We start from the raw sequence: 12,309 nt of genomic DNA on the forward strand, positions 1-12,309 counted from the left end.
GTGACAGTGTAAATGCTGACTCAGCATAAATGAACAGCCTCTTTGGGGTGACAGTGTAAATGCTGACTCAGCATAAATGAACAGCCTCTTTGGGGTGACTGTAAATGCTGACTCAGCGATGATTATCATCCCTCATGTGAATCTTTTCTCTGCAGTTGGAGGTCTGAGTCCAGTTTCCATCAGAACTGCCTGTCAGGTGTTGGATCGTGGTTCTGATCCAACACCTTCATCATCATCATCGTCCTCATCTTCAACTCCAGATGTGGTCTGGGTCAGCCCCTGGAGGACACTGGCGGTGAAAGAGGACGACGAGGACTGTGATGGGGACGCCTCAGACCTGGACTCTGAGGCAGACGGGGAGTGGGACTCCCATCCCAGATCCCTTCGGGAGGATTACATCGATGAGGCGGACTGGGACACCAGCTCTGGGTCAGACGTTGATATATACATGGGCGAGGAGGAGCAGAACTGGGTCAAGTCTCTGAAAACTGATGACTATGAGGGGGACTGGGAGGAGGAGGAGGAGGACTCATTGGGATCCACAGAGTATCTTCGTGCTCTCAGAGGTGTTTTCCCTGTTCTGCAGAAAGGTTTACAGATGGATCAGGCTTCATGGGGTTCAGACGCAGAACTGGAGAACCTCAGAGACGGTGAGTCAACAGAACTCAGCTTTAAATCCTTCATTCAGAATCAAGACGTAACTGTAGTTGATTAAAAACTCTTCATTTTTTTTCTCCAGATGTACCTGAAGGCACCACGCTTCAGACTCCGACCCCAGAACCTCGAGACGACCCCCCGTCCTGCTTCAGCTGCTCCGACTCGTCACAGATGGACCAATCAGAGACGGTAAAGAAAACACGGCGCCTGTTTTTCTAAAACCTGAACCTCGACGAGCCAAACTCTCCTCCTGTCTTTAAGGACTCGGACCACTCGTCTGACGACCTGAGCTCCGGAGTCTTCTCCTCCTGCAACAGCCAGTCAGGCGCTCACCTGGAGTGGACGGTTTCAGCCAATCAGACGCCTTCGCACTGTCTGGAAGGTAAAATCCTGACTCCTGAGCCGTCTGAGTGGCTGTGATGATAATTATAACTAGAGAAACAGTGTTTCCTGTGAAAACAGTGTGAATGCCTGATGATGAAAACAGCAGCTGAAAACTGCAGCTGAAGTAGCTGAAAAGGCTTAATAGTAGGACAATACAAGAGAAAAATCAGAAGAAAAATAGCAAAAAAAGGTTAAAAACCTGTAAAAAATAGCAAAATTAGCAAAATAAAGCAAAAATAGACGAAACAAGTTAAGATTAACAGGCAGGCTGGGGAATATGAGTGAAAATTTTCAAACGAGTGTAGGAGGGGGCTTAAGGTGAATTAAGCTTTTCCCACATCTCTCATACACAAGGTTATGAGGAAACTTCTACCAAGGTATTTCTCATTACTTTTAATATCTTGACTGTGCGAAGTGAAAAGTGACACAATAAGTGAACGTTCAGATGAGTTCAAGTTCATTCATAAAAGACTATGCAATCATTTATTTACACAAATTGAACAGATCATAAGTACACCTGATTGTGGTTATTCCTATAAAAAGTGTCAAAGTTAAAATGATATAAAATCCGCATCCGAATTTCAGTTCACATCAACTCAGGTTACTTMTATAGAACAGTAAAACGTCAGTTCTGATGTTAACAACCAAACAATTTTACTGGCACTTTCAGCTTAAGTTTTGGCAAATAAGAACAAGAAAAGGAGGAAAGTAAGGTTAGTATTTCTACTAATTTTACTTTAACAAAGTGTGTTTCAACCGGATCAGCACGTCCCTTCTGCACTAGGATTTCCACATGACACATCACCCCGAGCACGTCAGTTTTACCTGGTGATGGCTTCTTGAGTCACCCCTGGGTAGGAACTGTCTCACCTCCGATCAGTCAGGGAACTTTTTATCAGCTTGCTTACTGTTCCTTGGCGAGTAGGTGTTTTCCAGGTAACTTTTCGTCTGTTTCAGTCCAAGCCAGAAAGATTCAACTGTAAATCCGGCTCCTTGTTTCAAAATAAAATCTCCCCTCGGGAGGTAAAAACACACTTGGAGGCTTGAAGCCTCGGGTGGGACAGCCGGTTGGCGTGCCGGGCCCCGGCCGTTAAGTCTTCCCTAGTTAGCTCGTGGGTTAAGACCTAACAAGCCAAACTGGCTTCTCCGGAGAGAAACTCAGCTGTCTTCCTAGTTGGAGTCAGGAAGAAGAGTGTGCCTTCCTCAAAGCCGTCTGGGTTAGTAAAAGAAATGGACGAACTTTGGTTCCGCCCTCAGGCGTAGAGATGAGTCAGAGAAAGAAAGATAAAGATTTGCCAGCGGCGCCAGCTCAAGGCTAAAATTCTATGGCTGTTCACAACAGGATGATAACCTTTTTTCAGCTTTCTTCTGATAGACTCTAAGAGAAATCACTGCAAAACATTTATGATGATTAATTAACATTTCTGTTTCATAATCAGTCTGAACCTTCTGTTAGTCCAGATAAATGAAAGATTTTCTCAAGAAAAACCCACAATTATATTACTGTGTTCACAGTTAAATAAAAACAGTGATTTACATAAAACCACAATGAAAACATTGTAATGATTTTCTCTGTGAAATTTTTATACCATTATTAATCTTTTAGGCACGATAAGAGGAAAGAAGTGGTTCCACTTTTCTTGTGACAGTCDTTATCATGATTTAACAAATGCATAAACATTCTTARTTAAACAACAAATGAATCACGAACAGAAGAGATTGTTCTGTCCATTATCTGATTAAGAGAAGTGAGGGGTTCTCTTCAACGGTTAGAATGACCTGTCCTGGCCTAAATAGAGTTCAGTTTGTGACAGAGTTCCTGTCCTCTCGTCAGGCCTGTCAGAGGCCTGCTTCAAGGCAGTAAATCTTGTTTCTTCACTCGAGGTGACCCCTTCATGAGCAACAAAACAAGAAAAGAAGTGCTTGCAATGTCTTTTAAAATACAGTAGCTAAAAATGCTGAAACTAGCCTAAAATAGCTAAAAACAAAAGTAGCTGAAATGTTTGTGATAATTTCAACTTCTTACCAATGAAGTCAGCAAAGCCGAAATTAAATGAAATTAGCTAAAAAGTAGCTAAAAACACAGATGAAATCTAGAATTAGCAGAAATCAGCTGAGAGATGCATAAAAAGCTTAAATTTGCAGAAAGAAACACAAAAATTTTAAACGAGCAGAATAATAGAAAAGGTCAGAATGCTAGCTAAAAAAGCAGAAAAAAAGCTAAAGTCAAAAAAATCAGAAGCTGAAATCAGCACAAAGAAGTAAAAAAAACAAAACAGAACAAAAGGTAAAAAGTACAGTAAAGATTTCTGAACATTTTGAGGGTTTTAAGGAAGTGGTAAAAGCTAAATATCTTAAATATCTATAAATTGCTCAAATACCAAACGTTTTGCAGAATGATAAAAACGTAATGAAGAAAAAAACAACGATCTCAGTGTGAATGTTTGCTGAGCATTTACAGAATAAAACAAGTCTCTTCACCAGGTGTTGACGTGTGGATCGAGAACGTTCAGGGAGCGTGTCTGAGGATCCGAGAGCGCCGGTGGGTCAAGGTGGGCCATGTCGCCATAGGAATCAGTGATCAGGTATGAAAATATTTATCTTTGAATGAATATTTTAATCATTTTAATCTGCAGAACAGCCACTGATGTCTCAGTTTTACCTCATTATCTTAGAAAATCACAGAGTTACAGACATTTTTGTAGCTCTGGCGGCCATTTTGAATTGGGTGGACAGAAAACACTAATCAGTCGTGGAGGACTTTTACAGTTCTGATTCTCTGTCAGATGTCAGGGAAATCCTTCACCTTGGAGACTCTGGACAGGAAGACGGTGTCGTTCGAAGAGCAGATCCAGGGGTCCGGTTTGTGGTTCCTCTGCGTCCCTGCTCCGGACCGGTGTCAGCGCTGGAGGTGGAGGGTCAGAGAYGGACAGCTGGAGCTCAGAGAATGAACCGGTTTCTCTCTCTTCCTGGTTTTCTCAGGACAAGTCGGTAAAAACAGGAGCAATGAAAAAAAAAAAAACTTTCTCAGGAACAACATGTAGGACCTCCTTTTACTCCTGAAGATGTTTCACTGGATCCTTTGAACTAATAATCTTTATAAAGCTGTTTTAATTCTGATTTGGTGCTTCGATCCGTGTGCTGTATGTGTGTTAAAGTCATACTTTGTCATTTTTTAAATACATTTTTTACTTGTTGATGTTAGCTGTAATGTTTTATGACCATTTTGCATCTTTTTGTTTGTTTATATGTTGTTAGTTTTTCATCTGTATGTTTCCAGATGCTCTATATGGCAAGACCATATATCATTTAATAACTAGACAGGCTCTTTAGRGCAAATAATAATTCAGTCCTTCCTGTTCTCTGTTTAAGATACATTGATGAAATATTTTGTTGACCAGTGAGAATGTTGTTGTAGATATCTTAGATTAATCTCTTTGGACTAGAAGAAATGCTAATATTTATACATGAAACTGTTTTTAAGACTGAAACCGTGGTTTAACTATAAATTATTTTAAATCCTATTAAAAGTGGATGAGCCACATTAGTGGGCATACCTTGAATAATACATTTTAAAATATGAGAAAAGGGTCTATAGACGGCTGTCATTATAGTTGCATTAATTCACTGTTGAATTACAAAAACAAAGTGTATTCTCTAAAATATAATTAAATTGTTGAGAAAACTAGAACAATATTAATAATAAAGCTTTTTCTTTATATTTTTATTAAAATTTTCAGAAATAAATGGTGTTTTATTGTTATTTCATGGACTTAGTGGTTTTGATTATATGTTACAATGACTTGCCATACWATCTCGTCAACTTCTCCAGTTTATCTGAAACTTGAATAACTTCTGTGGCTCACTTCCTCGACATTTTGTTCACCGTTCACGCTCGCGGATGTGCCACCGCCTGTGATTGGTCTACCGCAGAGCCGGGGCGGGCTCTCGGCTACACCACACGCGCTGTGATTGGCCGCGGCTTGATAGTGGGAAGCGCTCGGAACGCCGGTGTCTCCCTGGTTGCGCAAGACGCCATTTTGGAGTGGCAGTGAAAGATAACGGAAAGATCGAGAAGCTGTCGTTGTAGAGGTAACGAAACACTAAAAAACGTGCTTATTTTCGTGCCGCGACGTTGCGCCGTGTGTGGCGGTTGTCTTTGCGTTCAAATGGCTCGGTTTGAGTTGCGTTTAGCGTGACGTCACGGTGTTCTCTGAACAGTGACGCGGCAGTTAGCTTACGGCAAAACTAGCTCGCCGAAACAGTTCCTGGTAGCGGCTGTTCTCAGATCTGTCACCGCGAGTTTTAATCCACCGAACTGGGCTTCGGTTCCCCTGACGCTTGAATTACTAGGTTGGTGTTGGATGTGTCTCTAACGAACTCCTGCGTGTTGTAGAAGCCACAGTTTATTGAGTGTGATGCTTCTTAGCAGYTAATCGAAGCATCCGCCCTTAGTGAGGCTAACAGCTCTTAGCATCGGCTAACAGCTAAAGCCGTCAATCGTCGACTTAATTTTTTTTAAAAAGTTAAATATTTTATTACGTTTTACCTGTTTAAATAGACTCAAATGCTGATTAGATTGAAAATCATTCCAGTTATTGTCAGTGTTTGTGCTGGAGACTTTACCAGCTGGGAAAGGCCTTTCTTTAGGGGTTAGCTGTTAGGCTAATCCGGCTAAAGTTGAATCAGGAGATAACGTGATAATTTAACATTAAACACATCGGTAGAAGTACATTAACTAATATAGGTTACACATTGAAAAATTATTTAGAACTAAAGATAAAACGTCAATTTTAAGCTGTTTTCTCCAACCTTGACTCAAAATTTAAAACTAAAATATACCTTAGTATGTTTTATTTCATGGACATCGTCTCTAATCAGACATATGTTAAATGGTAAACACATTTTAGAACAAAACTAATTTATTATGCTACTGAATGGCGTTTAGTCTGAATGGAAAGAACTTGTTTTTTTTTTTGTTTTTTTTTTGTCTACAAGGTTTTGTTTGTATTAATAATTATAGTAGTAATAATAATCTGTTGATTTAAATGTAAATTCTTACCAAAACAAACATCAACGTTTAGTTGTCTACAACCGAATTGTGCTTTACGCTTTGAAACTAGAACCCATCTGAGTAAATATTTAATTATTTGGTTCCTTAAGCTTCTGTTGCTCGTTATTTTCATTAAACCTGTGTTACGTGATGCTACATCCGACTAAAACAAGCAAACTTTTTACATTTATCACAAACACGCATGTTCTCTGGTAGTCTTAATATTTGTTTATTGGTTTCTGTCACACTGAAACAGAAACATGTCGGTCTCAACTTCCTTCTCTCGTCTTCTCTTCCAGATTCGTCACCATGGGGAATGTATTTGCCAGTTTATTCAAAGGCCTGTTTGGCAAAAAAGAGATGAGAATTCTGATGGTGGGGCTGGATGCTGCTGGGAAAACGACTATCCTGTATAAATTGAAGCTCGGAGAGATTGTCACCACCATTCCCACCATTGGTATGGATTCAGCTTTAAATGAAGTCCTGTTTTTTTCTTACTGGGACCGATTCTGTTGTGATGCATGAATTTGAGTTTTTATTTTTAAGCAAAACAGTTGAAGTCTAAAGTATTTACTGTCTGAACTAGGGGTGTCAAACTAGGGCTGCTGTCCTACATGTTTTCCTTGTTTCTTTGCTCCAACACGATTCAGTGATTCAATTGCCTCTTCGATTTCTGCAGATGTCTGTTAATCACTCRTTCATTTAGATCAGGTGTGTTGGAGCAGAGCAGGAACTAAAACATGGAGGCTGGTGGTCCTCTAGGACCAGGACTGAACACCACTGGTTTAAACCGGTAATTCAGGGTCTTCTGATCCATCTCTGTGTTCTGATTGGAGCTGAAGGTTCTGCTGCTGCAGACAGATGTAGGAAGTACTTGGGGAAATAAACAACTAAATAAAAATACAGTAAATGAAAATTACTTAAAAAATGATTGCACTGATAATAAAAGTACTTAAGTAAAAGTCATAAAACGGCTCATAATAATTGGCAAATTAAACATACTTTTACACACTCTAAGTAAAAAAGTGTTAAATTTACTTAACCATTTATGTCAACTGGTCAGTGTTGTATAAAGTACCTCAAAGTGATACTTGAGGAAAAGTACAAGTATCTTATCATAAAAATACTTTGGTAAAAGTCTTCTCTAAAAATATTACTTGAGTAAAAGTCTTAAAGTATCTGAAATATTTTGTACTTAAGTATCAAAAGTAAATTTCTGACACAAAATCTACTTAAGTATTAAAAGTAAAAGTACTGAGTAAAAGATTTTCCAAAATGACATTTATTGGGAGGTGACTTCTCCAAAAAATATATTTTCTAACAGCGTGCAGCTGTGATGGGTTGTGTACAAGTTAATAGGGGTCAGAATGGTAAATATTTATACTTCTCATCCAACCATAATTAAACTCACTCTATCCAGGAGACACTATTTATCAGGATAGTATTTTTTTAAGTAATAACTTGGAATAAAATAGGATTAATGACTTTCTACTTCTTACCTTTTATAAAAAAATGTAGTGAGTAGAAAGTACAGATAATTTTGTAAAAGTAAAAAGTACGCTGAAAAGTAATTACTCAAGTAAAGTACAGATAACCAAAATTTCTACTTATTTGTACTTAGTTACTTTACAAGTCTGCAACTGTTCCACTGAACTGCTTTACGTTTACTATATTTATTACATTTATTTACATAAACAACTCTTCATGAGTTCTGTCTTGTTTAAATTGTGTAACAAGGTGTTCAATTTGAAAGTAAAAAAGTAAAAGTACAATTGTTTTATATTTCGAATGTACCAATTTGAAAACAAAAAAACTTGAGTAAAAAGACTTGACTGTCATTAATCAGCTTCTCCCACCTGCTTTAAGGCTGATCTGACCTCTAAACTACAGTTTGCATCTGAAGGTTTTATAGACGTGAATGTGAGCTCTGCAGCTCTGACATCATAAATATATCAGAAAAACTCAATTTGGGTTTTTTTAATGGTGTTTGTACAAGAAAATAAAGTCTGAAATTTACTGTAATAAAAGTCAAAACTAGTCTAAAGTCTGCTGGAGRTTTCAGTGTTCAGGACTCAGCTGAGTTTCTCTCTGCAGGTTTTAACGTGGAGACGGTAGAATACAAGAACATCAGCTTCACGGTGTGGGACGTGGGCGGTCAGGACAAAATCAGGCCGCTGTGGCGCCACTACTTCCAGAACACTCAAGGTGAGGAGGGCCGGCCGCGGTGCTGTTGGACCTTTTTGTTTCTTTGTTTATGTAAACAGATCCCCGTTGGTCCTCAACTCGGTGAGAATATTCTTCATGGGGTCCACGTTAAAACAAAATATATCCTCTCTAAATAAATAATAAACAGCTGTTAAATCAAACCGACACCCAGAAGAATGACATCATTTCAACATAAAAAAATTAAACACATTGTTTCCTTTTACAGAGAACCATAAGACTAACAGCTGATTCATCAAAACTACATCTAACTTCATAAACTCTCAACATAGACRGGTTATAAAAACACATCTAATGACACAAAAAAAGTAGTGTTTGTTTTTGGAAGAAGGGAGTGGAAAATAAACTCGTATTAAAAGCATGTCTGTCGTGGGGGAGGACCCAGAGGTGGACCYGCCGGAGCAAACGAAGCCCATGACTCACAGCAGCATTGTTGTTCTCTCAGAGGACGGGCTGAGGGACTCCTCCCTTCCTGAAACTGAACTCATCAGAACACGTGACCCAAACTAAAGGCCAGCTGCCGGGCCTGTCTGATGTCTGCTGTTCCTTACAGAAACCTGCAGGAGTTCAGTCATCTAACAGTGCAGGTCTCAGATTGGTTCAGAGTTTGTTGGAGGTTTTTAACTGGTCGCAGTGTCCTGCAAGACTCAAACAGGAAGTGAACAAACAGGATGAAGAGCTTCAGCGTCTCAGTTTTGTGTGTTTTCCTCCCTCAGGGCTTATTTTTGTGGTGGACAGTAACGACAGGGAGCGAGTGAACGAGGCGAGGGAGGAGCTGTCCCGAATGCTCGCCGAGGACGAACTTAGAGACGCCGTGCTGCTCGTTTTTGCAAACAAACAGGTGAGGTGGCGTTCAGTCATTTTTTTTAATACCYGAGGAAGCGCCCTTCATCACAGCTGATGTCCTCTTCCTCCAGGATCTGCCGAACGCCATGAACGCCGCAGAGATCACAGACAAACTGGGGCTGCACGCCCTCCGTCAGCGCAGCTGGTACATCCAGGCCACCTGTGCCACCAGCGGGGACGGTCTCTACGAGGGCCTGGACTGGCTCTCCAACCAGCTGAAGAACCAGAAATGATCCATTCCACCTCTTTTTGTTTTTGTTTTTATTTTGTTTTGTTTGTTTCTTCTGTTTCAACACAGCGGCAGCACCGGACCCAGGCCCCTCTGACTCCCCCCCTACATCGAAGCCCCCCGGCTCTTTCTTTCGTCTCCTGCTTCCTCTCCTCGTCAGGGCTCGAGCCTGTGCTGCGTGTGTGTGTGTTCAGTGGGTGGGTGCGTGCGTGCGTGTGTGTGTGTTGGCTGGGATTGGGAGGAACCCTGGCGTGCCTTTTACACACCTGTGGAATCAGCAGTCTGGTTTTCAAGCCCCTTCTCATCCACCAAACTCAGCCTCGGTCTCTCTGTCCCCCCCTCCCCCCTCCTCATCCTCCTGAGGAAGAGCGCTTTTCATACGGCGAAGGAAGAGCAAGGGTGTTTTGCCCCGCCCCCCACGTTTAGTGTAAATCTAAAGATATCCCCCTCCTTCCCGTGTAGATGTTCACCTGTTTAAATWTGACTCTGCCCCCACCGTAAAAAGTTTCATTTAATTACATCTTAACCTGTATCAGGTCAAAGTAAAAAGAAAAAAAAAACAAGATAAAACCCCATCCTGGTTCGTTCTGTCCTCTGAGAATCATGCTGTTTGCTTTATTCTTCTTATTGGTAAAATAACAGATTATTTCTGTGGAAGGCTCCCTGGTGGACACTAACCCCGCCCCTCGCCCCGCCCCCTCAACACGAGCAGGAAGCACAAACCAGCGACCACTAAAAAAAAAAAATCTAATTAAGAAACCTGCTCGTCGTTCCACAAAGTTTCCGGTGTCAATTGGAATTTCTGATGTAAAGAATCGTTCTGACAGGCCACGCCCCCTGAGGATAGGGACCGCCCCTTTTTAGAGAGCAGGAACCCCCTGAACATTCACAGCTTCACGTGTTTAAAACATGCTACATGTATGTTTTTTTTTCTGTAGTTTTAGAGTTTCTACTTCAACTGAACCAAAAGCGTCTGAGCACGGTGACGAGTCTTCATCTGGACCTGAACCAGTTCCTCAGAGGTCCTGAACCAGTTCCGAAGTTTAGTTTTTGTTGTTTTCCTCGTCAAACGGTTCTGAAACCCGAGAGCATCCGGCCCGTTGGGTTTTTTTTTTTTTCACGGCACCAAAACACGAAGGAGGAGCGGTCCAGGTGTCGGCAGGTTAATGCTCGAGGCCGGCTCGAGTCCCGGGTCCGGACCCGCGGAGGAGAACCGGTCTGCTGAGACTCGGCAGGTGTTGAACCATGGGGGGGTTGAGCCGGCACTTCTGTCAAGAATGATTGTAAATCTGTTCCCCTGTAAACTGTTTCTGTGGGGATTTCCTGAACACATTAATAAACCTGATTTGATCCAACAGCTGGATTTCATTTRTTTTATCACAGGTCAGGAGTCCGGGTCGGGTGGAACCAAGTGGATCGGTTTTAGTCCTCTTGCTCTGAGGGGGTCAGGATTCAAAGAGCTTAATAGATTAATAACTTTATTAAATGATTTAATTTAATTTGACCTCTGATTCAAATAAATAAAAACAAAATCATTTAAATATAATTTAAAAATGTCATTACAGTTTAGACAAAAAGGTTGGAATGATTTTAGTTTATGAATTTGTTAAAATTGTGGTCCAATAAATCCTTATGTTTACGATTTTTATTTTCAGTTTCCTGTTGTGGTTCTGATCATCAGGTCTTTTATATTTTTTATTTGTTTTAGACGCATTAAAGTTGATTTTTAAACAAACTCAAAACTTAAATATTTCATAATTAGGTCAAATCATTGTTACTATAGTTCTTTTTTCCCTTTAATTTAATAAACTGGCTTCTACAAACAGCTGTTTTCATCAGAAAACTTCAGCAGAGTTTAAGCTGCTTAACAGCTAAAGTGCAGCTGATTTTTTAAAACGAAACACCGTCATGAACAGCGTGAACCAGAAAATATTTTACTAAATTGATATCTATACCAAATTATTTACCTTACAGACTCCAATCTACCACAAAATGATTTAAAAAATGATAATAAAATTACCTAAACGTCTGCAAAAATAAACAACATTCAGCAAATTTAAAAACAGTTTAAAAAAATATGTAATAATTATATAAAAAAAAAAAGATATAAGATCAGTTTGTAGTTAAATTAAAATAACCAGGAAGCAGTGGACCATGAACCGGAAATAAATTGCATCATTATTAACGGATGTGGGCGGGGCTTAGMGCGTTCACCTGTTGGTTAGGCTCCACCCCCTCTACCTGCTTTGTTTCACAAAAACACGAAACAAAACTCAGACCTGAAACCTGAAACCAGACCGGGACGTTTCCAGGTGAGTCCTCTGATGTGAGCCGGTCCAGGTGGGTTCAGTCTCGGGTTCCGAACTCACYAAGTCCGGATTTAGACCCACAGTTGACTTTGTGTTTGTTTCGGTTTAAGAATCTGACCTGGACMAGGATTTAGGGTGGCTCACGAGACTGAGAACCTTTCCAGCTGATCAGGATCAGGGGTTCCCAAGTTGGGGTTCGGGAGCTCATTGTGGGTCGGGAAACACCAGGTTTGGGGTCTTCAGGAGATCTGAGTAAGTTTGAAATATTTTSAACTTTTTTTCTCACTAAAAATAAAAAAAAAACTAAAGTCAGAAACTTTCAGGGTCAGAACCAGCTGTGACCTGACAGAACCAACCGAACATCTGAGCTGAACAAACAAACAAACAAACAAACAAACAAACAAACAAACAAACAAACAAACAAACAAACAGAAATTTATAACTTTTATTAAAAAACAACAAATAAAATAATGTTTGTTTTTCAGATCGACTCAGATCTGATCCCTGTTTTTCTAAACTCTGAGACATCTGCACCTGTCCTCTTGTGTCCTGGTCCACCTGTCCTCTTGTGTCCTGGTCCACCTGTCCTCTTGTGTCCTGGTCCACCT

The 12,309-nt window shown here is 40.4% G+C and overlaps 3 protein-coding genes across 4 annotated transcripts in view; all 3 read left to right on the plus strand.

Moving 5' to 3' along the window:
* map3k14b (mitogen-activated protein kinase kinase kinase 14b) overlaps nt 1-4,732 on the plus strand; it is a 22,591-nt gene extending 17,859 nt beyond the window's left edge. The window contains exons 11-15 of the mRNA XM_014014825.1: nt 156-650; nt 740-846; nt 919-1,039; nt 3,526-3,626; nt 3,828-4,732. Of these exons, the coding sequence (XP_013870279.1) occupies nt 156-650; nt 740-846; nt 919-1,039; nt 3,526-3,626; nt 3,828-3,992 (989 nt within the window). The 3' untranslated portion in view covers nt 3,993-4,732. The remainder of the gene's footprint in view (nt 1-155; nt 651-739; nt 847-918; nt 1,040-3,525; nt 3,627-3,827) is intronic.
* A 294-nt stretch (nt 4,733-5,026) lies between these two features.
* On the plus strand, nt 5,027-10,749 carry arf2b (ARF GTPase 2b). Of its 2 annotated transcripts, none has more exons than XM_014014827.1 (5): nt 5,027-5,133; nt 6,394-6,551; nt 8,189-8,299; nt 9,034-9,158; nt 9,235-10,749. In XM_014014827.1, the coding sequence occupies exons 2-5, from the start codon at nt 6,404-6,406 to the stop codon at nt 9,394-9,396; spliced, it is 546 nt and encodes a 181-aa protein (XP_013870281.1). In that variant the 5' UTR covers nt 5,027-5,133; nt 6,394-6,403; the 3' UTR covers nt 9,397-10,749. The 2 variants fall into 2 exon arrangements, with proteins under 2 accessions (XP_013870281.1, XP_013870282.1); XM_014014828.1 differs by lacking the exon at nt 5,027-5,133 and adding an exon at nt 5,197-5,394.
* A 942-nt stretch (nt 10,750-11,691) lies between these two features.
* Nucleotides 11,692-12,309, plus strand: part of grb7 (growth factor receptor bound protein 7) — a 28,687-nt gene continuing 28,069 nt past the window's right edge. The window contains exon 1 of the mRNA XM_014014829.1: nt 11,692-11,704. The gene's annotated coding sequence lies outside the window, so the exon portion shown is untranslated. The remainder of the gene's footprint in view (nt 11,705-12,309) is intronic.

Source organism: Austrofundulus limnaeus, unplaced genomic scaffold (assembly GCF_001266775.1).
Source record: "Austrofundulus limnaeus strain Quisiro unplaced genomic scaffold, Austrofundulus_limnaeus-1.0 Scaffold119, whole genome shotgun sequence".
Classification (NCBI taxonomy): Eukaryota; Metazoa; Chordata; class Actinopteri; order Cyprinodontiformes; family Rivulidae; genus Austrofundulus; species Austrofundulus limnaeus.